Source organism: Carex rostrata, chromosome 20 (genome assembly GCF_964058835.1).
Source record: "Carex rostrata chromosome 20, lpCarRost1.2, whole genome shotgun sequence".
NCBI lineage: Eukaryota > Viridiplantae > Streptophyta > Magnoliopsida > Poales > Cyperaceae > Carex > Carex rostrata.
Window position 1 is genome coordinate 7,092,084 of NC_135937.1, and position 26,892 is coordinate 7,118,975.

The following is a 26,892-nucleotide window of genomic DNA, read 5'->3' on the forward strand; positions in this document are numbered from 1 at the left end:
AGAAAATAGTAAAAATAAATTTAAATAACATAAGTTTTCATTCATTTAATTCTTAGTTCCTAAGATACAAGGGTCACATCCTTAAATAGAAATGCAAGAAACAAAGGTACACAAACGACATGAGTAAAGACACACAACACATGAGTAGACACACAAACAACATGAAATAAAATGCAAATTACGTGAAAGTAAATGCAAACTACGTGACCCTAGCATGCCATCGGCACGATTTGTATTTTGAGTTTCGCGGGCTAGAAGGCTTTAGTGGGCTGAGCCTTAATGAGTTGTAACATTGCCTCCCCCTCAGCAAATCCTTGACCCCAAGGATGAAAGTTGGGAAATTGATGTTTGAGGAAATTGGCATCCTCTCAAGTGGCATCCGATTCAAGTATATTGGACCAGAGGATCTTGACTTGGTCAATGGAACGATTTCTGAGCTTGAGAGTTCGTTGGTCCAAGATTGCAACAGGCTCCACCTTGAATGTTCCATCTGGGCCTACGGGTGGCAATACGAGATCTACTGGATTAGCTCCGTAGCTCTTCTTCAACTGTGATACATGGAACACTGGGTGTAGTTGGGATTCACCTAATAAATTGATTTGCGCCTTTTTGTGTGATTCTGTTGGTTGGTTGGGCCTGGGTTGTTGTGAGAGAATCTCTGGAACCACATTGCGTTGGCCCTTCTTGTAGGTTGAAAGGCCTGCATTCTTGGGTCCTAATGCCTTGCTAAGAATGGTAATGAGTTTTTCTTCTTGGGACATAACGGCTTCTTCTTTTATGGGTATGCTATGGTCGTTAGCACAAGGTGGGGGTAAGTTGTTCGGTTCATGAAATAAGTCTTGGTCTATGTCAATTAATTTTTGGAGAGGTTTTGGTACGATGACGTTTTTGGGTTCTTCACATATGGGATAAAGTTGGGTTACCCAACACTCTCCCTTCTCCATTATAGACATTGGTGTGGTAAATTTTGATTCTATGCCTACTTTTTGGAGTATACGAGGGCTTACAAAGCTATGAGTGCTACCACTATCTACTAAAATCAATAATGGTTCATTTTGGATTTTCCCCTGAAGCCTTATCAGATTTGTGGAGCTGACCTCCCTAATGGCATATAATGAAATTTGTACCTCTTCTCCGTTAGGAGCATCCTCCTGTTTTGGGCCAAGTTCGGTCTGCATTTCTGCCTCTTCTTCGTCACTCACATATTCCGGCCAAGCTTCTTCCTCCCCTTGCAACACATGTATTGTTTTTTGCTTGGCATTTGTGCCCCGGGAACCATCTATCCCAGCACCGAAAGCACTTGTCTCTATTAGGCTTTTGCCCGGAGTGGTCAGAGGGTCTCGGATTTGCCTTGAGTTGTTGCTTTGCTTGTTGGTTTATTGGATAATTGGGCTGGTTTTGATTTGGAGTTAGGGTTTCTTGATCGGTTGCGGCTTTGATATAATTTCTTGCCTTCTTTTGCTGATCCAGAAGCATTTCCTGATAGGAAGACGCTTCATAGACTTCTTTCAGATTCTTTGGCCGGGTTAAGAGCACCATATACTTCAGTTCTTCTTTTAAACCCGTTAAAAAATTGGTTGTGAAAAATGACTCGTCATACATTGGGTTTTCTCTTAGCAACAACAACCGTAATTCTTCAAACTTACTCCTGTAAGCCTTTAGTTCCCCAACTTGCTTCAAGTTTTTTATTTTCCCTAAAACTCTAATACTCGATTTGGGTTCAAACCTTTCTAGCAATTCATTCTTAAATACTTCCCATGTCATTTGCCCCCCTTCTAAACACAATCCCTGACACCATATTTCAGCTTCTTCGACCATGTAAATGGAAGCAAACTCGAATTTTTGCCAAGGTGGAATTTGGTATATTTCGAAATACCTCTCACATTTGTACAACCAACTTCTAGGTCTAGTCCCATCGAATACTGGAAATTTAATTCTCAGTGTGGGTATGTTTCTTGGAATTTGATTTTGGATATTTAACACTATCATGTTCTGGTTGTACGGTACGTTTGGTTTTATTGTCGCATTTTGTTGGTTATATGGATTTGAAAATGACACGGAAAATGTATTTTGGTTTTGGTTCATAGTACGTTGATGAGTGTTGTGAGAGTTCAGGTTTTGATTGAGGTTAGGGCCTTGTGGAGTTTGGTTTTGTGTAAATGGTGGATTTTGTGGAGTTTATGGTGTTTGTGCACTGGAACTAGCACCATTGGGACAAGGTTCTTCACTAACTACTTGTTTCCCCAAGTACCGGGCAAATAATACTTCTAAGTCATGTTTCATTACCAATTGATCACTCTTGGTCATAAACTCATCAATCTTATTAAACCTTTCCTCAAGATCCCCACTTAATTGTACCTTGTGATTTGCGTTGTCATCCATCAAACTCACCATTCTTCTCTCCAAGCTCTCTAGTTGATCTTGCAGCCCTTGGACAGCAACGACTTGCTCTTCCATGGTTTGTTGACGTGTTATGGGCATTCCCTAGGCCTATGAACAAGGCTCTGATACCAATTTGTTATGATTTGGCTTAGGAAAAGATAAGTAGCACTGGTGTGGTCGGATATTTTTGGTATTTTTTGTATAAGTTGAAAGAAATAAAGGAAATTAAGATAGAAAATAGTAAAGATAAATTTAAATAACAGAAGTTTTCATTCATTTAATTCTTAGTTCCTAAGATACAAGGGTCACATCCTTAAATAGAAATGCAAGAAACAAAGGCACACAAACAACATGAAAGAAAATGCAAACTACGTGAAAGTAAATCCAAACTACGTGACCCTAGCATGCCATCGACATGATTTGTATTTTGGGCTTCGCGGGCTAGAAGGCTTTAGTGGGCTGAGCCTTGATGAGTTGTAACAAAGTCAAGTCTAGAATCTAGATGAGTTATTTAAAGCTAAATTGAAGGTCAAGTCTTATCACCTCTTTTTGTCATTTTCTGGCATGGTACTCAAAATTGAAATGCCAGTATTAATGCATATCCATATATCATGACATTGTGTAAACTGTGCACACTGTGTATTAACTCGAGTAATAATGTATCTTTTGTGAAGGTCAAGTCTAGAATCTAGATGAGTTATTTAAAGCTAAATTGAAGATCAAGTCTTATCACCTCTTTTTGTTCTTTTCTGGCATATATGTGACACAATTGTGAGTAAAATAAAACAACTAAATTACCAAATCTTGTTACAGCAGTGAATCACTTGAGAGGGTTCCTGCTAAAATAATTTGTGTCACAATTGTACCGGTTGCTGTCAAGTCTTGCATGGATTGGCGAGCACACTCACAGATTATACAAATTTAGATTTTTATGTCTAAGTTTTGTAAATTTTCATTGTTGTCACATACAGAGAGACTTTTAATCAAGAATCTCATTTCTCAGCTGCCCAAGCAAGACTACATGTCTACATTGTTTTGATTACACATGGTACACTTATTATCTGATTAGATGAGCAAGAGCATGGATTGTGCGGTTCTCATGCTTTATGCATTCTCTTTCTGTTCTCTTATTGGTTTATAGGCTCTGTTATATTAGTGTTTTAGTTCGAGTTGATGTAATTTGTATTTGAGTGAGTCTATGGTACTATGCATATCACGGGTTGTTACCGTGCTACAGCTCTATATTCGAGTTTTCAAATTCTAACGGTCGATCCGAACCGTTCATCTTGTTCTCCATATTAATGTGTTTGGAGACCAAATTTTACATTTTTTTGAAAAAAATTTACTATTTTTTTAGATATTTAGAAAATCACTTGATCTGAAAATTCTGGACCATCCAAAAACAGTGATTTTCAATAAATCTAAAAAAATAGTAAAAAAATTTCAAAAAATGTAAAATTTGGTCTCCAAACACATATTAATATGGAGAACAAGATGAACGTTTCGGATCGACCATTAGGATTTGAAAACTCGAATATAGAGCTGTAGCACGGTAACAAATCGTAATATGCATAGTACCATAGACTCACTCTTTGTATTTTGTTGAAATGCTTGTAATTGGGTACATAAGAGAGAGAGAGCTATCAAAATTAAAAATATATATATATGTTAAAGTAACTTTCTTTGTTTATTTTTTTTTATAATTGTAACAGTTAAGAGAAAAAGAGTAAAAGGACAAAATTAATATTTAGAGAAAAAAAAATTCTTCCTGTTCTCAAAATTTTAAATGATGCTGTCAGTATAGCACCTGGGAATAATTAATTGAATTTTAAGAAGTCTGAAATTCTGAATGCAACATGATTTCTTAAGAGTAATTGACTGTTGGGGAATAAATAAAGAATAATTTACACAACTCCTGAAGAATACCTGGTTCCTTTGTAACCATTCGTCTATATCAAGCTCTGTTACAAGTCACAACACCCAAATCATGCACTTATCAATTCAATTACAGACTATTGAGTAAAAGTTGTCGAGAGCATATGGCGAAATTTTTATTTATAGCATTAAAAAAAATACAGAATATAACATCACTTTTTGGAAAATTCCAAATATGATATATATTTCATCTGGTATTCTTCTGGATAATCTAGCAGATATGATATATCTAGAATTTATTTCTAACAAAGTGATGATATTATCTGTAATTTATTATTATTTAATATTATAAATAAAAGTTTCGGAGGAATTTCTTTTTTATTTCTAAAAGTATTGTTTAGCACTTCATATTCTACTTTTTTTAGAATGTAATGTAATTTTTAATTTATAAAAATATTAATTAAAAAATTGATTCTAATTGTTTTTCTATTGGTTCTCATTATTTTCTATAGTAATAATTGCTGACATGATCACTAAAATAAATTAAAAGCTAATTGTATGGATGTAAAGGTTTAGAAATTAAAATTAACTTAATTTCTATGTAGTGCTTGACATATATTCTTAATGCTTTTTTTATTAAAAGGTTTCAAAACACTTCAGCATTTTTATATGTTTTTCTGTGAGAATTAAACATCAATTTCCCCATTTATCCCCCAGTCAATAACTACTTGTGAGGACCATTAACTAACTGAACTTCATTAATTACTTGGGGACCACCTAATATTTAATAGATTTTTATAACTGACGCGTGCAAATATGGATACCTATGTGCACAAGTGTTAATATATAATATATCAAGTATTCATACCTAAGATACCAAGTATTTCGAAAAAAAAACTGGACACATCACACACACATCTTTTACACGTTTTCAGAGTTGGGTTTTTTTTTCTCCGTTCAATTTCATCAATATTTATGACGATCTATGAGAAAATTTGTAAATATAAAACCATGGACGTCTTCTACGTAATTTTCTCTTTCAAATGAGATCCATGATGACATACTTTCGGGTTGTCCGTCGTGCAAGTATTCATACCTCATCGTGTAAGTATTTATATCTTGTTGAGCAAGTATTCATACCTCATAATACATTACCTGTGGGGACTGCTAATTAAGTAGGGGATCACTAACTACTTAGGTAATCACCTAATATTTAATAGATTTTACAACTGTCACATGTAAATATGGATGCATATGCGTGCATGTGTTAATATATAATATATCAAGTATGAATACTTGTCCGGCGGACAACTCAAAAGTACTTCATTATGGATCTCATTTGAAATAAAAAATTACGTAGAAAATGTCTGTGACTTTAGATTCGCAAAAAAATTCACAGATTGTCAGAAATATGAGCGACATTGAAGTAAGAAAAAAAAATGTATAAAAAATGAGTATGTGATAAGAAAGATTGTTTAAATAAATACTTGATACCTTACATATGAATACTTACTATATTAGATGTTAATACTTGCGTGTATAAGTATACATATTTATGCTCATCAGTTATAAATTTTTTCAAATATAAGTGGTCCCCCAGTTAGTTAGCGGTCCCCCACATTATTAATAACTGATACACGTTTTATTTTGTTTTTGTGCTGGAAGTTGTGGTCCCCTCATATAATTAATGATTGGGGGATGGATGGAGAAAATAAATTGGGGGAAAGAAATCTTTATTCTTTTCTATAAAGAGACAAAACTGTACTAAGTCCACAATTCTATTTTTTAATGTCATCTTAATTATAGATGCTCTAACATAATTTATCTCAGTTGAATTGCAACATTGAATCTTTCCTCCATTGGCACTTTCAGACTAGGGAATTACCTCATCAAGACTCCAGAGCTTTTAGAAAAAAAAAAGAAAAAAAGAAGAAGAAGACACAGACTGGTATAAAGTGAATTCTGAACTTTTGACAAATTCAAATATCCCCCATTATAAAAATTGGAACTCACATGAAACCAACAAATTTATCACCAAGCAAACATGACCAGTGCCTTGCCTTTGCCTCACCTCTTTGCACTTCTCACCCTTTTTACTATATCAAGCCACCAATTTGCACTAGCATCTCCACAAAATGATCAGTACAACATAAAAACCCTGAACTGGACTCTGTACCAACATGAGACGATCAACAAGACCGGATTCATCGTAGTCGATGGTGTCGCCGGTGTTGGAATTTCTCAAACCACCACACCATTCGGTACCATATATGTTTTTCGTGACAACTTGACCGCCCATGTCAGTGGTTCGTCCCGTTTTGTCGGAGTCGCAGAAGGAACCTCAATAACCACAAGCCTTGACGGGCTTCGCAGCCTATCTATTGCTAAAATCACACTTGATTTTAAGGGGTAGATATTACAATTTAGAAATCATTTTTAATTTTTCAAATTTAACAATATGAGTACTAAACTGGGGTATTTTCAGGTATGAAGGTTCCATATCAATAGTTGGAGGTACAAACAACATAAAACCATCAGAGTACCCAGTGGTAGGTGGTACTGGTGATTTCATATACGTGCTCGGCCACGTTAGGTCGTCGCCGGTTAATTTGACAGGATCGACTGTGGTGTACCGGGTTGACGTCTTTCTCTATTGGCCTCCTTATGCTGCTACTGCACCAAGATAGATTTTGTGTGCTTAATTTAAAAATAGAGGGAATTCCATTTGTATTGTGCTGATAAATAATTCCATGTGACCTTGAATAGTATTTACCTTTTGCTCTTCCTAGTTCCTACGAAGAATAAATTTCTAGAAATTTCCATTTCTGGTTCTACTGAAATCTTTTGGCAGAATTTCTAGTGTACACTATACAAATATATACAGATAATTTTTAAGTTTCACTTGGAATTGTAACTGTCAAGAATTTGGACTCGGTAATAAATTGGATCAGCACACAACACTACAATGACCTCTAGGAGTAGATGTAATGTTATTTATACCAATTATATTTCCAACCTAAATTGTGCAATATAACCTCAGATTACTCTTTAAAACCCCAATTGGTGTCCAACCTAACATCAAATTATCTTAAGCTCCCTAATTATTCTACAAAAAAAAAAAAAAAACCTGGTAACCGAAGTTAACCAAACGACACCTGGCCCCCAAGTACTGGTACCAAAAAATGCAAAAAAACCTCATGTTTTGCAAAAGCAACGCAACAACGGAACTCTTTTTTTATGAACTATGCAACTAAACTTGTATGGGAACTGAACAAATTTGTACAGTTTAACAAATATTTATATAAAATTATTATACCATATATTTATAGATTACATACCGCATACACAGCAATAATTATATATACGCTATGCGGGCATAATTAAGGTACAGACTTGTGCAAAGCAAAGATTAATTTTTTCTATAATTTAGTTGTACATTAACTTGTCAGGAGTATAAAAACTCAGAGACATCAATTTACAATTGTCGCTGAAAATAAGTCTGAGCTGGCATTGATAATTTATCTTTCAGCCAATCTTTGCCAAGTATATGCAAATTATTCATTCGTCTTAACTCCTTACCTGAAAAAATAAAAAAATCAAAACAAGTGAGACCCTGTCTATCCTCCACAAGGACACAAAGGAAGATAGAAAAAAATAATAATAATAAGAGACCCATACTTGCTATTAGTTCTGTTCCACAATTAAATGGAAAAAGAACAATGTATTTTCTGGTTTAACCTTCAAAAACTAAATTATCCAAGTTTCCACCTCCTATATGGAAATATCAATTTCCTACTGAAAAGCCAGATTTTTATTTACAGAAGTGTCTGGTTATCAGAGAATCAGTTCAAGTAAACTTCAGAATTGTTCACGTCCCGGATGAATGATTTTGACACTACCCTCGTACAATAACATAATTTGTGTTCCCTTTAGCAATGGAAGGAATGAAAAGAAACGAACGAAATTATAACTACTTGCTCCCACATAAAGTAGAGTAGGAAAAATAAGAAGAACACACATTAAGCATCAGATATAACGGAAATTCTAAAGGAAGCCGGCTCAAGGATATTTTCCCAAGGAGCCAGCCAAAAAAAATGTTGGCACTATTAATTACAGTATATGTTTGATATTTAAAATGCCAAGGGCAACAAGGTACTATTCCAAGAATTTAGAAAAACGATTAAGGAATGATGAATTTTAGGTGTAATTTGTAATTAAACCTATGTTGCACCAATACTCTACAAACCTAACCGCACCTGTATCGGATACGTATCCGATACTGATATGTGTGCGATACGTGTTCGACACGTATCAATTATTCAATTTTTTTTGGAGAACCAGCCTTTCGTCTAGTGGCAAAGGGCAATGACCTCCTTGTGACAGGTCGCAGGTTCGAATACTAATGAGAAACCTGTATGGATACTGGAATTTGAAAGGCTAGACCTCCATCTTTCTCTCAAAAAAATGTAATTTAATTTTTTTTTACCAACAGTAACAGTCAAAATTCAGCACGATACAGGTGCTACTCACTAAGAATTCAGCCCGCTGGGGTGGGGGGGTTGCCCTATGATGCAGTTCTGCTGATTTTCTATCCCTCGGAAATAATTGGGAGCGAAACAACTTTCTTGCACAGCCCTAGTGGGGACTAATTAGGGCTACGGTGGAGGGTGGAACGCCTATTCTGCACCGAAGCGCTGGAACGCCTTTTATCCACCCTCCACAGTACCACTGCTATGGTGGAGCTGTTTTTTTGTAAATTCCAACTGCATGTGCTTGTTCCGTTTAAATGATTTTTTTAGTTATATTTAAAAAAAAAATCCTTTCTACAAGTTACTAAAATCACTTTTTCCCCTTTTCTTTCTACAACTCATGCCGTTTTCTTTTACTTTTTAATTTAACCTAAATATTATATATTGATGCTTGCTGCAAAACAAAAAAAAACTATACTTGTATTTTAAATTTCTATTATTTTGAAAATGAAAAAGTTACATATTAAAATATACATATATGTGTCTTTAATTATTTTCAGAAATAATAGAATATACAAATTTTGCTTTCAGCCATCTACTAATTAGTGTGTGTATATCCTGATAAAACAAAAAGACTATATAATCATACTTTTTTATGGGACTAACATGTTTATTTTTTAGGAAATATTTTTTTTACAAATTAAATTAAAAGATAGTAAATAATTTTATATGTATGCACTTATCGTATCCTAGATCTTTATAATATGCCGTATTGTGGTATCTGTATCATATTGGATACTATACCTGCAAGGTATCCGTGCAAACCGTGCAACATAGTTTTAGACAAACAAGTAAACAAACCTTCTTCCATCAAGAGATGCATAGCTCTATTCTCCAGCTCACTTGCATGCCTGCTTCGACCGACCGATGACAAGGACCTCAGCACTTTTTCAATTGAAAAGGAAAAAAAAGAGAGAATAAATATATACAATTTTTTTCTAGCTTTTCTTTTTAGTTATGTAATCTCAAATATTATAGAAAACTGCATTTGCAGTGTTAGAATTATCATTTTACTAATTTAAGAAATAGCAAGACCAACAGGGTCCGGCCCTGTGTCAGGGAATTATTTTAGTGCATGGGGTGCAGTCAGTTAATTGGACTGGTAGAAAATAAGCTCTCTTTTTTAATATAGATTAAAACGGCAAATGCCATGCTACCCAAGACAAAAGGAAATATAATGAAAAGAGAAAATTACCCTTCATTCCTCACTGTTAATCTAGATAAATTACAGAAAACTTAGATAGAATCTTTGACATATTTATTTATTATTATTTATTACTGCATTAACTGACACCTCGAAAAATCCTGAAGTGCAATCGGATTTCGGTATTTTAAGGGACATCTACGCAAAGAAAACTCAGATGAATGAAAATAAAAATAAAAATTCTTACTCCTAAGATAATCATCTTGCCTTGACCGGTCACAATCTTTCAAATATACTTGCAACTTCGCGAACCTCTCTCTGTAATTCTCTCTTTCACAGGACCTATAATTTGAATCAGTCATAGCCTGCTTTGGCATAATAGAGCCCAATTTGTGCCCATTTTTCATTAAATTTTGATCTTTGCCCCCATTGGTAACTTGATTTGGGAACACAGTTGTCTGTTGTTGCAAGTCAGCGCCTAATTGTGGTTCAATTTCCTTCTCATTTACACCTAGACTTGTGACCTGGTTTGATGCTGTAACCTTCAACTCAACTAAATCAGAATCCAAATTTGTCTCATGGCACACCAAATCGGGTTCATTTCTCTCCCCATTAGGACTCAAGTTGGGTTCTTTATCCCCATGTGTATCTTCATTTGGTGCAACAACCAATTCATGCAACTCAGATTCAGAGCCTAATTGAGACTCAATTTGGTTTCCATTCAGGTTCAAAATCAAACCATTCTCTTTATTTTCAACTGCATTTGGCGTGATGCCCTTCAATTCATATAACTCTGCCTCCATATTGGGTTCATGACATTCCAAATCAGGTTCCTTCGTCTCCTCATTTATCCCCAAATTAGGTTCTTTTGCACTTTCACCCCCACCATTTTTAAGAGCTTCGCATGAAGAGCTTGGTTTGTTTTGTTGATCATGGTCTATTTTTCGGCGAACATAAACCATCGTAGGGCTGTTAGTGGTATCAAAGCGCCCCCTTTTTATGCTCACTGGGTTATCTAGTCCCAGGTCTGGTGGCTTTGACTCCATTAGCACTTTAAAGCTTGAATGATCTTCTTGCTGTAAAATTGACCTATACACTTATTAATCTGTACAAGGAAAAAATGAATTATCAGGTGTACACTGCAATTTAAGATTAACTTCTCCAAATAAAAACTTTTATTATCTAATTGAAAGTCTTTGCCAGATTGCTGTAAACTTGATTAGTTTTGCCAGATTGTCTTTATTTTTCATTTTATTCTGGTACTGAATTGGCATTTTGCGAAAAACCAGAGATAAATTTTGGGGATGGCACATTGGGTTCTGGTAAAACTAATCCTTGGAAAGATCACGAGGATCACTTAAGTAAAAATTCAACAGAACTTGTGCTTCAAAACTATTTTAAAATACTTAATCTATAGTCCATTTGTGCTACAATGGTTTGGAAAATCCATCGGCGGTGCACGAATCCGATTATTGGAGCCCGTTTTGGGGGAAAAAAAAAAGAAACCTTGGAAGAAAGAGGCTCACCGTCAGAGTTACGCCGATTCTTCCTTCTGGATTGATTGTGACTTGCTCTTCGGGTTTGATTCTTGCGATTGATGATCGGAAGAGAGATTTGGGTCCAGCTTCGAATCGATTTCGTTAATTAAGAGACGAAGAAGATGGGTTCGGGTGTATCAACCTAGGGTAACTCAAATTTTGTGTTGAGATCTGCACCGTTCGATCTGCTTTGGCACGAATATTAAAGGGATCCCGGCATTCCCTCGGATAAGAGAGTGCGTATCCTCTGAGATATCTCATATTTTGCGTGACCGACGTGTCCGGTGCCTATTCGGGGCTGACGCAGGGGCCAGTATTATTTGAGCTTTGAGATTCGAGCAGAACGTATTACAACGGTTAAGATTTTCCATAAAGTCACGCAAAATATGAGATATCTCAGAGGACGCCAATTCCGGATAGGATTGGTCCGGATGGGACGATCCGAATCCAAAATCAAACTTTGAGTTACCTCAGAGGATCGGAACTGGGTTTGGTTGGATTCGATGGCGAGGAAAAGCGCCATTTGCTTGGGCTGAGAGATTTCACAGCCAGCTATTGTTTTTTGTCCTTTTTTTTTTCTTCTTTCATTGAATTTGAGTTATTATAATATTTTGACAATTTGTTTATTTTTTTTAATTATTTACAGATTTTAAAGAATTTACACAGATTAACTGAGAAAAGAAAAACTTAAAGCTGTGTTTGATCCTCACAAATTAACATTGGAAAATTTTGCTTATTTTATCAACTTTTGGTACCTTCTATTTTTTTTATTTTGTTTGTACTAACATGATATATTTAGTGTAATATTTTTTTTCAAAAAAGTATATAAGCAGAATTTCATTATATTTGTCTTTGAAATTACCACTTGATTCTATCAAGCTTTTTTCTTAATACAAAAAAAGTTCGAGTTTCTGATACAACTTGATCAATTCTTATAAATGCTCATGATTTTAATGGCAACATGCTAGTTTTTATGTCTATTTCGAATTCTGAATTATTGTTTGAAAATTTCGACCTGGAACTTTCAATTCCAAAATTATGTTTGCTTGTTTGGAAATTCAAAGACAACATATAAACATTTTTATGTTTATTGAAACAGTATTTTATCTTTTGATTTTTTAAAAGGCATATATCATGTTTCTGTGTTTTTGCAGATTTTTTAACTGTAGCATTTAAAATAAAGAAAATTGTTTAAATTGGTGGCATCAAATTGGAAGTACAAATGTACAATCAATCAATCATTGTTATTGTCAGCATTTCAGAATTGAGGTGAAATATTAGTATCGACAACATTTCACGAGTAGAACTAGAGTCCTCTTAAGCTCACCAAAGTCATCAAATCGATTTCAAATGACGAATCCGAACCGTTGAAACCCGCCTACCTTATATGTGATGCATCTACATGTGAAATTTTTAAATATTCGAATTAATTTAGTATAAAGTCAAGCGGTCAAAAACGTTCAAAAAATAGATGCACTAAAATTAATTTATTAACCTTCTAATTTTGACCGCTTGACTTTATACTAAATTAATTCGAATATTTAAAAATTTCACATGTAGATGCATCACATATAAGGTAGGCGGGTTTCAACGGTTCGGATTCGTCATTTGAAATCGATTTGATGAGTTTTAGAGCTAAGCTCACCAAAACTTTGGTGAGCTTAAGAGCACCCTAGTTCTACTCACATTTCACATCTTGTTTGATAAATGCTAGTGAAATATTCGAATTGAAATTTCCAACCGAACTACAACTGAACAAAATTTCGATTTGTTTGATTGAACCTATTTTGATAAACTCAAGTTAGATAATTATAAAAATTTGACTCGAACAATAAATTTAGCAAAAAATTCGAATCAGGTAAATCGCAAATACATACATTCTTTAAATTACCTGTATTTCCCTGCTTCTTCGATTCTCTTTCTAAAATTTAATGAAAGATATTAATTAAAAATAGATGATTTTGATTGACAATATATGTCATTCAATGAATTTAATACTATAGACGACCCCATAATTATAACCGAAGCATGGTTAGTGCAAACTATTGATCAAATTTTACTTTCTAAAATATCTTTTTTTTGTTGCGTGTCTTTTTTAATGAAAAATTAGTTGAAAAATTAGTTGTATTTTAAAATCGTTCCTTACTTTTTCGGTTTCCTTTTTAAAATTTTATGAAAAATATTAATTTAAAATGGATAATTGTGATTGAACTGTCATCAAATGAATTTAGTATTGTAGTGGTTCCACAATTATAACAGCAGTAGAGTTAGTGGGAACCATCAGTTAAATTTTGCTTTCCAGAATATCTCTTTCTTATTGCGTGTCTTTCATAATGAAGAATTTGATGAAAATATTTGTTGTATTTTAAAATCGTTCCCTACTTCTCCTGTTTTGTTTTTAAAACTTTATAAAATATATTATTTTAAGATGAATAGTTGTAATTGAACTGCCATCAACTAAATTTAGTATTGTAACGGTCTCACAATTGTAACATAAATAAAACTAGTGGGAACTATTGGTTAAATTTTACTTTCTAGAATATTTCCTACTCATCGCATGTCTTTCTAAATGATTAGATAAAAGGAAGCGTCTAATTGTCCACAGCCTTTTGTCCACCATTTGTCCACAGCTTTGACTTGCGCGAATACTGTAAAATTACTTCTACATGCTGTATAATTATACAATATATCACATAAAATATATCAGTTAATCACAAAACATTCAGCAACTATTTGAAGTGATCCCATGATAATTAGAAAAAGATTGCAACTTGCACAACATGACAAAATAAATGTACTTTCAAACTGTACTTTCGGAAATTACAGTTATAGGAAGTTATTGGCAGTTAGAGTTAGTTATTAGCGGTTATTGGTAGTTAGAGTTAATTATTAGCGTCCGCACTGGGTTGAATCTTGTATACTGTAAAATTGAATCTTGTATACTGTAAAATTGAAATCTTCTACACAGTAAAATTTACAATTGAATCTTGTATACTGTAAAATTGAATCTTGTATACAGTTGTAAAATTGAATCTTGTATACAGTAGAATTTTCAATTAAATCTTGTATACTGTAAAATTGAATCTTGTATATTGTAAAATTTTCAAATAATACTGTAAATTTTCAATTGAATCTTGTATACTGTAAAATTTCTAAAACTAAACCATAAAATAATACCATCTATACTATAAGATAAAATGTAACAAATGCTACATTTCAGTTTAAACTACAACCTACAAAGAATCATGTATACTGTAAAATTGCAAAATATAAACCATAAAATAATACCATGTATACTCTAAAATTGCTAAATTTATACATACATCCATCATCACACAAAAAATCTGTTCACCACAAAACAACATATGTTCACCACAAACAACATATGTTCACCACAAACAACATTTGTTCAACACAAGATAAAAATATTCACCGCAACATTCAGAATAGCATAATAGCAACAAAAAAACTATGGACAAATAACTTTTACATTAAAAACCTCCTGTGTTCATTGTTCGGATGAGTAAGAAACCTCATCACAAGAATTACAAAATAATATTACAAGTTATTTACCTGACTGAAAATCATAGGAGTGCCTGTAATATGAAAACATTTCAATATGCACCAATACTGTAAAATTCATCATTCAATGCTGTAACTTAAATAACAAATCCTACAAAAAACATACTTCACATTTTCAAACATCCATAAACTTTCATAACAGTTCGATATCCTGTAAAATGAGACATATATATTGTAATTCATATATATATGTACTGTAAAAAACAGAGAATACAAAATCATACGAAATTACAACATAGGACTAATATTCAGATAAAAATTCAATCAAAATGATAAATTTGTTACTGCATACAATGAAAAAAACAAATTCAACAGAAAAACTGTAAAAATGACAAGATGAATACTGTAAAATTAACGGGGCAGTACTGTAAAATTAACAGATCAATACTCCATATCGCCTCTCTATCATCTATTTCCTCTAGATTTTCACAAGATGAATACTGTAAAATTAACGGGGCAATACAGTAAAATTAACAGATCAATACTCCATATCGCCTCTCTATCATCTCTTTCCTCCAGATTTCATTTGAAATGCTAAATCTGTTACTGCATACAACGAAAACAACAAATTCAACAGAAATAACTTACTAGATTTGAATTTTGCCGTGCTCTTCAACAAAAACAACTTCTATTCGATCGCGCTCCACGATTGAAGGTTCCATTGCGATCATGTATAAAAAATGAGATCGAGTCAGTAATCTCAATTAAAATCGACATTGCAAAGAAAAATGAATCAGAGAAGGTAAATACAAAAAACAACAATTACGATTTCGTTTGAATCAATTTCAGTTGCTATGATATCGTGACTAGCTCCGTAGAAATCGCGACGAACTAGAGAAGAGTTATCAGAAAGAGAAAATGAATCAGGAAAGAAACAAATAAAATCTTACCTAAAATTATCTGATTCTTACTGGTTCTTTCCGGGAAGGAAGTAGATTGGATTGAAGACGCTGCTGTGGGAAATTTTGATCGGGAATCCTAAAGATAATGAAATCAGTAAAGAGAATGAAATCGCAGAGAAGACGCTGCTTTGGGAAAAGAATCGAAGAGAAGCACTACTCGTCCTGGTAGCGATGGAATCCTAAAGAGAATGAAATCGCCTCAGTTGTGGAAAAATCTGACCGGGAAGACGGTTTGAGAAATGAGATTCAAAAAAGTTAACCCATGATCTGATCGGGAAGGTTTAAATAAGCGAAGGATTTGAATATCCGTTGAAAGGTGGGGACCATCGTTAATATCTGTTAAAGACAAATGAATAAGGCTTGTGGATAGTTCGTGGACAAAACCCAGTGGACAAAGACTTTTTTTCTACATAAAAATACTTTTTATGTTTCAATACCGTTTTCTCCTCCTTTGGTTTCCTTTTTTTTTCCGCTCAAATCTTAATGTGTGATATTTTTTACATTCATTTTCATATCTCTTAAAAAAAAAAACTCAAGAGTTAAATGTTTTGTATGATTATCTGAGAACGAAATAGTTTTTATGATTATTGCGATATACATAAATATAGAATGTTTCTAAACAAAAATGCATAACTTTATTGTTTTTAACTATTCGTAAATTTCCAGCAACTTTAGAAAGAAGTTGCAATTAGTTTTATACCAAATACATTATTTCATTTGTATTTTTGACTAAAATGATATGGTTATGTTATAGATCTCTCTCACTTCATTGATAAAATTGCAGGAGGAAGAAAAATAAGGGGCAGTAGAGATTGGAGGAATGTAGGAAGAGATACCCATTTTTTGTACAAATGTTTTAGGTTTTCAGTTTTTTAATATGATTCTTAAATGTTTAAGATTTTAACGCAAATAAAACTTCCCGAGTTATATTACAAAAAAGTTTCAAGGACTAAAAGTCGAGGGATCCGTATGCTCCCAGGTACCTGACTCAACACAATTGAAAAGGACGGCTCAGATTTAATTTCATCCGATTCTTGGTAGGAATGATTGGCAGTATTATTTGTGCTTTGAGATTCGTGTCAAGTTAAAAAGAATAATTTTGAACCATCCGATTCAATTGTACTCAGTCCGGCAATCTGAGAGAGAGGTGAATTTGTTGTCGAGAGGGTCCGGATTCCTCTAAAGTAACTCAATTTTTGGGTTTATATATGGACCGTTCGATTCAATTCTAGCCAATCTGATGGCCCGATTTTAATCCGATGGACTGGATCTAAACTAAAAAATTGTGTTACTTTAGGAGATCCGAACTAAGTTCAACAACTACTTTCTAGTTTCGAAAAAGAGATAACAGAAAAGGGTCACGGAAAGGAAATCTTTTGAGTTAATAAATATTGACCATCCGATCTGTTTTAAGATTCGCGTAGACTAAATTAGCACTAATATTAAAGGGCCCCTATATCATAAGTAGAGGTCGGATTGGCTCCGTTTAAAATCAGACGGTTAATATTCATTAACTCAAAAGATTCCTTTTTGAGTTAATGCAGAGGATACGCATTCGATGTCACGTGACATCTGACGTGGATCTCTATCTTCTCAGAAAAAGATCAACCTAAAAATAAAAATAAAACTAAAACATGGAGATTTACCTCCACGTGCAGGTTCAAACAAATTAATCACCAGTGGATCAACCTCTCATGTCTCAACTCTCAAGTCTCGGCCTCTCGAAATACGCATTCAATTTTTTTGAAAGGAAATATATACCAATATATTAGAGGCGCGAAAAAAACGACAAAATGAGAACGATTCTCACGTTGTGCTGTAACCAGTGTAACCAGTGTAACCAGTAGCCAGTGTAGATAATGACAAGCCTGGGGTCTTATCAGCGCACAAACGAAGTCTGCCAAGTTTTGGGCTCCACACAATAGATAATTTTTCTTGTTTGAGGTCTGATTTTGCTTTTTGACTAATTGGATTATTGGTTTTGGTGTATCTGGTGGTATTTGGAATTTAGCGGGAGCTTGTCAAGTTGCTTTATTTTATCCTTCTCTTGTTTTCTTCAGAGGTTCCTGGAATTGCAAAGGGGTGATCCGATAAATTTTGTTTATTCCTTTTTCTTCCCAGTAGATTTATGGAGATATAAAGAGGGTTGAAGACTTGAGGTATTGATTTTCTTCACTTTTGCTCTGATTCTACCCATTGTTGAGGTTGATTCGTTAAATTCTTAATTAATTTTAGTGCAAACTTCTCTATGTCCCGATTTTTTGCTTAATTTATTGCAAAAATGGAAGTTCTTGGTATAAATGCTTCAGTGTTTAGTCGGGGGAGAATTTAGAAATTTGTAGAATTTTTCACCATTAAGTCCAATGTTTTTCATATAATTATTGAAACCTCAGCCTGATGTTGAATTTATTTTTCAGATAGACAAAGAGATGGAGAAGAAAAAGTTTCTGACTGTGGGTCAGTTTGAGTGCGCATGGGGAGAGGAATTTCGGTTCAAAGAGGCCGGCCGGGGATGCATATCTTTTGAGGCCTCTGCACAGAATGATGTCACATTAGTTTTTCGGGAACAGATCGGAAGCCGTCACTACCATTATAAAATGGATAATCATCACAATTACACCATCATTTTGGGGAGTCATCGCAATCGACGGTTAAAAATCGAAGTTGATGGTATGTTTGCAATCTAAACTGCAGCATAGCTTTTTTTACAGGGTTATTAATTATTATCCATATCCGTTTGTTTTAGAATCATATATGTTTAGGGAGGAATATTTTTTTGTTGGTATCTTTTGATTGAAAATATGGTTATGTTAGTGATTAATTTTTGTTAATGACATATGTATTTTGTAATGACATAACAAGTTTAACATGAGAAAAATTATTTTTGTTCACCATAATGATCAAATGTCTGAATTATATCTGTATTTTATGTTATTTTTATTTTCTAATAAAAAAATAATTTATTGAATAATATGTTAATTTTTTTAGTAAATAACATGTTAACTTTGTTACAATATTACATTAGGTATTTGAATTATATCTGTATCTGAAAATAAAAACAAATATGGATATGATTTTATCACTATTCGATCTGTATGTGATCCGTTTTCACCCCTAGTTATATGCTGCTTAATTAGCAAGGTGATTTTGTAACTTTCAGTTTGTATATTTTATAATCTTTTACAGGTAAGACGGTGGTAGATGTGGCCAGTATAGGTCTATGCTGTTCTTCATCCTTTCAGAGTTACTGGATCAGCATTTATGATGGTTTGATAAGCATCGGTAAAGGCCTCTACCCCTTCCAAAACCTAGTTTTCCAGTGGTTGGATGAAAACCCTCAGTGCCAGGTACAATACGTCGGCCTCTGCAGCTGGGACAAACATGTCAGCTACCGTAACATCAATGTTTTACCATTGGAACAAAACAACAATTCCCTCTGGGGCAAATTTGATTATAAAGGGTTGGAGGAACGAACAAGTGATCGGGACGGAGGTGACTATAGGAGTGAGAATATATTGACTTTGAGGGACTTTTGTGAAAATTGGGAGTTCTCTGATTTGGTCTTTGAGGTCGGTTGTGACGGAAAGGCAGTGCCGGCGCATAAACTGGTGTTAGGGGTATTTGGGGAAATCCCTTGTGATTTAGTCAAAGGTCGTGTGTTTAAGCTTCCTTTGGTTTCCTATGCTGTGCTTCGAGCCTTCTTGGAGTTTATATATACCGGCTGCACTCAGGTACTAAAAGTTTAAGTATATTGTTTGATTTAATCTCAAGGAAGAAATGAGGTAATTGCATATCAGTCCTTGGAGACTCAACATTTTTTCCAATCATGGATCACGTAGCAGTGGGTATTGTGCTATCAGTTGTACCAAAATCAAGGCCCCCAAGAAAAAGAATACTAATAAATAAGTGAATAAAAAGCCAGGATCCAACTTACCTCAATTTAAGATGGATAGATTAGATAACGCTTCAAAATGAAATCATTTGTGATAGCTAAGCAATGGTACCAGTGTTCATTTCCTTGTTGAATTTTGTATATCACAAATTGTACATATATTTGTAAGTTGAGAAAACTTTGATGACTATATGAAAAGGCTTTGCGTAACTTTTGCTTTTTCATAAAAAAATAGATTATAGATGAGGAAGTCGACGCTCTTCTCACATTAGCAAAACAATTCAAAGTGTCATCTCTGATAAAACAATGCCAAAAATTAATCACTCAGTTGGAGAAGAATAGAAAGGAGGTTTTCACTTACTCTGGTGCAAACGTGGAGATAATGAATGATGCGACCCGCCTGAGTCAATCAGGAGGGTTTCCTTTTGAGACGCATCTTAACTTGGAGAAATTGAAGTGCTACCTTTCAACTGGAGAGGCCAGTGATGTTAATATCTACATAGCAGGGTATGGCCTTGTTGCACGGGCCCATAAACTCATTCTTAGTCTTCGGAGCCCTCCTTTTTCTAAGGTGATTTTACATTTGAGGGTTTTCTTTATTTTTGGCTGTTATTGTACCAAATATATGCTACCAGTTACTCAGTTGTACAGTAGCCCAATTGAGTGTCAACCTCGATTACAGAAGGGTGTATTTGCAATAAGGCCATCATTTTGATTGTAGCCCTATGAAGGGGTTGGAATTTCAATTCCTGGCTGAAACTCGGTATTTCATTTTTTAATATAAAAAAAGGAAGGGACGGAATTTTAAATAACGTCCCATTAATTTTTTTTTTCTAAAGTGAAAATGTCCTCCTAATTTCGAATTTCCTTTAATATTTTCATACAAATTTATATTAGAAATTTATGTCTTAAATAAAAAACAATCGAATGGTCTGCAAATTTGGGAAAAGATAGATGTTTTTTGTGAATTTCTCTTATATTCTTGAGCTTGAAATAAACAATCTCGAAACTTTCAGATGTTTACAAATGGGATGATGGAGAGCAGTTCGTCAGATGTCTCTCTGCAGGACGTATCACCGGAGGCCTTCCCTCTCCTGTTGAAGTTCATGTACTGCGGTGAACTGGAGATGAACGAAATGGAGATGAGCCCGCTATTACTGGACCTCCTCTTGTTGTCTGACCAGTTCGGAATAACAATGCTTCAGAGAGAGTGTTCCAAGAGGATCACAGAATGCCTCTCAGAAGTAATTTTTTATATCATTTGTTTTTCACGCGTCACCTTGTTATGACTCAAAAATAATTATACTTGCATATGTTATAACCAATCTGATCGTCATTTGTGCCTCACTTCTTTTATGTTATATCACCGTTTAGTTTATATGATTATACTTGTGTCTGCAGAGGCAGTAGGATATTCTGATGTTTATGGTATAATTTTAAAATCTTGACACAAAATAATCCTAATTGGAGGAGGATGTTATAATTCATTGTAGATATTTAGAGTGAGGCTATGGTCATATGCATAGCTCGGATTGGTCCGTACTATGGATCAATATCTTTGTTTTTAATGGTCAAATAGTCGATCTGAACCATTCAACATGATCTCCATATGAAAATGTACTTGTAGACTAAATTTTTACATTTTTTAGTATTTTTTTCATTTGGTAGAAAATCACTACTTTTGAATGGTCGAGAATTTTTAGATAAAGTGCTTTTCTACCTATCTAAAAAATAGTAAAAAAATTGTAAAATTTGATCTTCAAGTACATTTTCATATGGAGACCGAACGGTTCAGATCGATTGTTTTAACTGTGAAAACGGAGATATTCATCCATAGTACAGACCAATCAGCGCTATTGCATAGTACCATAGCCTCGCTCAGATGTTTATATCCAAAGAGTAACATAACAACATCTGTTATTGCAGGATACAGTTTGTCCAGTATTGGAAGTTGTTTCATGGGTTCCATCTTGTAAGTCGCTTGAAGAAGCATGCAAACGGCACTTTGCCATGCATTTTGATTATTGCACAACTGCAAGCTCTGATTTCGTCTCTTTAGATGAAGCCACTTTTAAAGAAATACTCCAGGCAAGTTACCTTCCTAGAATATAAGACCCAGTCAAACCCTGTTAACAGGGGCGGAACTAGAAAATTTATATTGGGGGGCTGAAGCTTAAAATGCATATTATAAATATGTGGTCATTGGGATTTGAACCCAAGTCTCCACAATAACAAAATAAAATTCTAACCACTAAACTACAAGCACACATTTAACATTTTATGAGGGGGCTAAACAATATAAAAACTTTTAAAGAAGAAACTTCATAATATATGATATTATGATTACAAATTTTAAAATCATGGGGGTGGGTAAGCACCCTTGGCGTGACTTATGATCTGCCCCTGCCTGTTAACCCTCACTAGCAAGTAGTAACGGAGTTGCAAAGCTTTACCGTCAACTTTGTCTTGCCTGAATTTGCCCTCGGTCGTGCACTTTAGCCTCAATAAGTTTCTCTCATTGAGCGGGAATGCTATCCATACCTGAGTTTAGGCTAAATATTGCATTTAAGCCTCTACTTAATTTTGATTCAATTTGCATAACTTTTGCCAGTAGATGACATGACTTATGCCTCAGTTCTTAAATCAGCATAGTTAGGAGTTTGCATTGTTATATGTCAAAGAGTACTAGTAAAAAGTTAACGGAAATATTGTTAGTCTTAGATATCAGTTGTGTATCAAATTTCATGTAATTTGAGGTTTATTTTATATTCCATCAAAAATCATTAAAGAACAAATTTCAAGTCATTCAATGATCTGTAAAACCTGCAGTGAATTTTTTATCATTTTTCATCTGCTGATGTATTTTTAATATAGATCTATTCCAAATGTTGGCCTTCAAATTTAAATTTTATTTTTTAACTATTGTCAAGTCGATTCATTGTCTGTCAATGGATCCAACTTAATAAATGTAATTAGGGTTATACCCTACATCATCCTGCATGAATGTCAGGTTTATTACTAAATTGTGAAATTTATCATAATATAAGAAGGTGATGAAATCTATTTTATTACAAGTAGGGAATTTAAAATAAGTCCACAAAATAAAGTCAGAAAACTGAAAGATTTTATGTTTATTTTTCTTTGGCAACAGCATCCTGATATGACAGTAACATGTGAAGAAAAGGTTCTGAATGCAATATTAGTTTGGTGCATGCAAGCTAATGAGCTATGCGGGTGGGCCCAAATAGACGACCTCCTCAGATCATCAGATCCTACGCAACTCTTTGGAGAGAGGATTTCTTTGCTTGATGCTCTTTTACATTTTGTTCGATTTCCATTGATGCACTCCGCTCTGCTTGAAAAGGTACAATCATATTTGTATGTGCTAAATTTTAGTAATCTTTTACCGATCCATGGCGCAATAAATTAAAAAAAATTTCTGTATAGTTTTGGTTCTTAAATGAATGAAATTAAAAAATATGTAAAAAGTTGATAATGGTCAAACTGATGAAATTTATATGGCAATGGTTCTAGCTGGTACAGAAAAATCTTGTATGTGATTAGATGTGATTGTTTTACAACTTGGAACCTTGTAGTAGCTTTTATAGTTGGAGGAAATGCTTAATTTTTTAATTGAATTTGCTAACAAATATTATTGCTCTTATCCTTTTTTGTTTTGCCTTCTGACAGCTGAAGAATAGTAGGCTTTATGAGGAAATCTCTATTTTCATGAAGTCGGTAAGTTAAATATCAGGAGTGAGGAGTGCTTTGCAAAGCGCAGAATGATCCGTGCTATGGATCAATTTCCCATTTAAAAACTTCAAACATTTGATCCGAACAGTTCATAATGACCTCCATATAAAAATTTACTTGTCCACCAAATATTACATTTTTTAGAATATTTTTTACTATTTTTCTAGATAGGTAGAAAATCACCTGATCTAGATTTTGAACCATTCGAAAGTAGTGATTTTCAACCTATTTAAAAATAGTAAAATTTGGTCACCAAGTACACGTGCATGGAGAGTATGTTGAGTGGTTCGGATCAACTGTTTAGACTTTGGAAAAGGAGTTATGGATCCATAGCACGAACCGATCTGTGCTTTGCAAAGTACCATAGCCTCACTCTATATATCAGTTCAGCATGCAATTTTTTTTTTTTAAATTAATCCTTGTCCTTTGTACATCTATCGAAACCTATGAAAAAGTTACAACTATGTATTGGCTAGGTTGAAGAGGCCATTCAATTTAACAATGCTGGGTCACCGATAACGATAATTGGCCAAAGGTTAGTCGCTGATGATTTTATTTTACTGTCTTCAGAATTGAACTTGTTGAAAACCTTTTCCGTGATTATTTAGTGAAAGGTATCAGCATAGAAGGTCATGTTACAAAGAACTACAATACATATGTGACGGGGACAAAAATGGCGTCATGTATTATGCTGGCACTTCATTTGGTGAACATCAATGGGTCAATCCTGTTTTAGCTAAGGTATAAAAAAATATCAAATAGTTAGTATAATTTTTCAACTTTCTGGTTTGTTCAAAATGTTGTTACTGATGTTCTTATTTAATTTCAGAAAATTATGGTGACAGCAAGCAGCCCTGCATCTAGGTATACTGACCCGAAAGCCTTGGTTTCAAGAACATACCAGGTAAAAGAAAACGAATACCATAATCATCTAATTAAATAAAATAAATAGCTTTTCTTTGGTTCGTTGGATTGTTAACACTTAACAAGGTGTATGTTTTGGTGTGACTTAGGCAACATGTTTTGCGGGCCCACGTATGGAGGATGGTCGAAATTGTTCTTGGTGGATGGTAGATCTTGGCCAGGATCATCAGGTGAATAATTGAAGCTCTTCTGTATAATAATAATAATGATGATAATAATAATAAAAAAGTTAAAACTGACAGCAAAAAGCAAAATGAGGATCAATAAATTGGGTACAATGGATACATATTTCTCTTAAGCAGGCTAAATCCCTCTTAAGCTCCTTTGGACCAATTAGAAGACTAAATATCTCTCTTAAGCAGGCTACATATTTTTTATTTTTTTTATAAAAGGTAAAATGGGTACTTTATAAATTGTTTTTTTAATAGAAAAGTCAATAAAATTGAGTAAATTTGTGAGTTTGTGAAATTAAGAAGTGTAAATATAACATTATGAAGTTTAGAGGGGAAAATACATAATTTCGAGATTTTTAGGGGCATATATGAATATCCCAAAAAAAATAATTGAATAAAAACTGACAGAAAAAGCAAAAAGAGAATCATCAACAAGGATTACTTTATCAGAATAACGTACAACAATCGATATAGGTACCAAGCATTGTACATTGAAGTGCAGCTTTCATATTTTGTAATCCTTAATTAGTTAAATGTACAGTATATTTTGTTTCCTGAATTTATTATGATCTCTGAAGGCGCTAATAACATTTCATTTTGAAATGGCAGTTGATGTGCAATTACTATACAGTGAGGCAAGACGGCTCGATGACCTTTATGAGAAATTGGGCTTTGCAGGTACAAATTAAGATACCAGGCTAGGGGAGTCAATGGGTACGGTACAGGTCGGGTGGAGGCATTTTCATACTCACACCTACATCAAATTAGTCTTACTCATACGCTATTCTTATCCGTTAAGTTTTTGCCTTGTACATACCCTACCCTTGGATAATGAATGAACGACGGGTATTATCAAATAAATTAATTTTATATAATTTAATCTAAAATATAACAAATAAATAAATATAGTAAACACATCATGTACATAATATCATGATATATAAAACTATAAATTTTTATCCCATTTTTAAAAAAATTATAAATCATTAATCAAATATAACGAGCTATAAAATGTTGTATAATTCATTTTTGTCATAATTACTAATTAAAAAACAATATAAAATGTTTAATAAATTAATTTTATTGTAAATTACTTAATAAAAATTATATAAAATATTGTATAAATCAATCTAATCATAATAACAAGAAATTATATAGTTATATATATATAAAAAATATCATATATAATTTAATATTTATCAATTGCTCTATAGAGCAATGGGTATGAATAGCTCTTACCCATATCCATACCCATACTTGTTAACAAAAAAAGTTATTACATACGCCTTATCGAATACAGGGTTAATAGAGTTTCGTTGACAACCCTATACCAAGCTTTTGTACACATTTCAACAAGTTAAACTGACAATTCAAGGGTCAGCTGAGTCTTGAGCTGTTCAATTTTCATTTCTTTTTCTTACAGTTGTTACTTCACCAATTGGTTCTCAATTTAACCTATGGGTCCTACGCATCCAAAATTTGCGATTATCAGTGTAATCTAATTGTCTTAATTACCTGCATTTCTAAATGCTATTTTTCTTTCTTTCTCATAGGGATCAATGGATGGTGAAAATTGGATGAACTTACGAGTGCATGAAAATGATCAGACCATCTGCTGGCCTGGCCAATTTGCATCGTGGCCGATTAGTGGGCCCTCGGCACTGCTTCCTTTCAGGTTCTTTAGAGTGATTCTGACGGGACTGACTGCCGGGGATAACTCCTCACTGAACCTTTCCATTTGCTTTCTTGAACTGTATGGCTATTTTCGCTAGACCAAGGGTGAAAATGTGTGTGCGTGTGTGTTACAAACTAGAAAGAGATGGATAGACTTTAGTTCCTGTATTTCAATAGACTTTAGTTCCTGTAAAATGTTTATATCGATTGTTTAAACTTTAAAGACGAAAATATAAATTTACAATACAAATTGATCTACAGATTACAATGTATGGTAGGTCCGTAGCCTCACTCAAAATTTATTGTAACTTATGCAAGGTCCATTAGGGAAAAAAAAATAGACTCACCATTTTTTTTTTAATTCAAATTTTAAATCTATTGAATTGGTTTCAAATGATAAATTCAAACTGTTGAAATTCATCTACATTATGAGTGATGCGTTTATATTCAAAAATTTTAAAATTTCGAATTAATTTACTATAAAGTCAAGCGGTCAAAATTAAAAGATTTATAAATTAATTTTA

At 33.6% G+C, this 26,892-nt stretch overlaps 3 protein-coding genes across 5 annotated transcripts; 2 read left to right on the forward strand and 1 right to left on the reverse strand.

Moving 5' to 3' along the window:
* Nucleotides 1-6,247: 6,247 nt before the first annotated feature.
* LOC144572354 (dirigent protein 2-like) lies at nt 6,248-7,097 on the forward strand. Its single transcript, XM_078321899.1, has 2 exons — nt 6,248-6,666; nt 6,743-7,097. The coding sequence occupies exons 1-2, from the start codon at nt 6,302-6,304 to the stop codon at nt 6,942-6,944; spliced, it is 567 nt and encodes a 188-aa protein (XP_078178025.1). The 5' UTR covers nt 6,248-6,301; the 3' UTR covers nt 6,945-7,097.
* A 424-nt stretch (nt 7,098-7,521) lies between these two features.
* LOC144572356 (uncharacterized) lies at nt 7,522-11,574 on the reverse strand. The gene is made up of 4 exons (XM_078321900.1): nt 11,437-11,574; nt 10,178-11,006; nt 9,588-9,671; nt 7,522-7,836 (listed from the first exon to the last, which is right to left on the reverse strand). Exons 2-4 carry the CDS (start codon nt 10,974-10,976, stop codon nt 7,733-7,735), a joined length of 987 nt encoding a protein of 328 aa, XP_078178026.1. The 5' UTR covers nt 10,977-11,006; nt 11,437-11,574; the 3' UTR covers nt 7,522-7,732.
* Nucleotides 11,575-17,707: 6,133 nt separating this feature from the next.
* Nucleotides 17,708-26,628, forward strand: LOC144572303 (BTB/POZ domain-containing protein). Of its 3 annotated transcripts, XM_078321816.1 has the most exons (15): nt 17,708-17,896; nt 18,074-18,111; nt 18,370-18,622; nt 19,139-19,683; nt 20,080-20,415; nt 20,861-21,088; nt 21,771-21,932; nt 22,996-23,208; nt 23,535-23,582; nt 24,074-24,132; nt 24,206-24,338; nt 24,427-24,501; nt 24,611-24,691; nt 25,304-25,372; nt 26,248-26,628. In XM_078321816.1, the coding sequence occupies exons 3-15, from the start codon at nt 18,382-18,384 to the stop codon at nt 26,464-26,466; spliced, it is 2,409 nt and encodes an 802-aa protein (XP_078177942.1). In that variant the 5' UTR covers nt 17,708-17,896; nt 18,074-18,111; nt 18,370-18,381; the 3' UTR covers nt 26,467-26,628. The 3 variants fall into 3 exon arrangements, with proteins under 3 accessions (XP_078177942.1, XP_078177941.1, XP_078177943.1); XM_078321815.1 differs by lacking the exon at nt 17,708-17,896 and having other exon boundaries at nt 18,000-18,111; XM_078321817.1 differs by lacking the exons at nt 17,708-17,896; nt 21,771-21,932 and having other exon boundaries at nt 18,000-18,111.
* Nucleotides 26,629-26,892: the final 264 nt, after the last annotated feature.

Bases quoted from the DNA above. Each gene is read 5' to 3' on its own strand.
- LOC144572356 (XM_078321900.1), bottom strand. From the start codon at position 10,976: ATGGAGTCAAAGCCACCAGACCTGGGACTAGATAACCCAGTGAGCATA. The intron at 9,672-10,177 runs GTAAGAATTTTT...CAATTGAAAAAG, and splicing joins GCAAGATGATTATCTTAGGA to TGCTGAGGTCCTTGTCATCG. The intron at 7,837-9,587 runs GTTTGTTTACTT...TTATTTTTTCAG, and splicing joins GCATCTCTTGATGGAAGAAG to GTAAGGAGTTAAGACGAATG.
- LOC144572303 (XM_078321816.1), top strand. From the start codon at position 18,382: ATGGAGAAGAAAAAGTTTCTGACTGTGGGTCAGTTTGAGTGCGCATGG. The intron at 18,623-19,138 runs GTATGTTTGCAA...AATCTTTTACAG, and splicing joins GTTAAAAATCGAAGTTGATG to GTAAGACGGTGGTAGATGTG. The intron at 19,684-20,079 runs GTACTAAAAGTT...ATAAAAAAATAG, and splicing joins TATATACCGGCTGCACTCAG to ATTATAGATGAGGAAGTCGA.
- LOC144572354 (XM_078321899.1), top strand. From the start codon at position 6,302: ATGACCAGTGCCTTGCCTTTGCCTCACCTCTTTGCACTTCTCACCCTT. The intron at 6,667-6,742 runs GTAGATATTACA...GGGTATTTTCAG, and splicing joins ATCACACTTGATTTTAAGGG to GTATGAAGGTTCCATATCAA.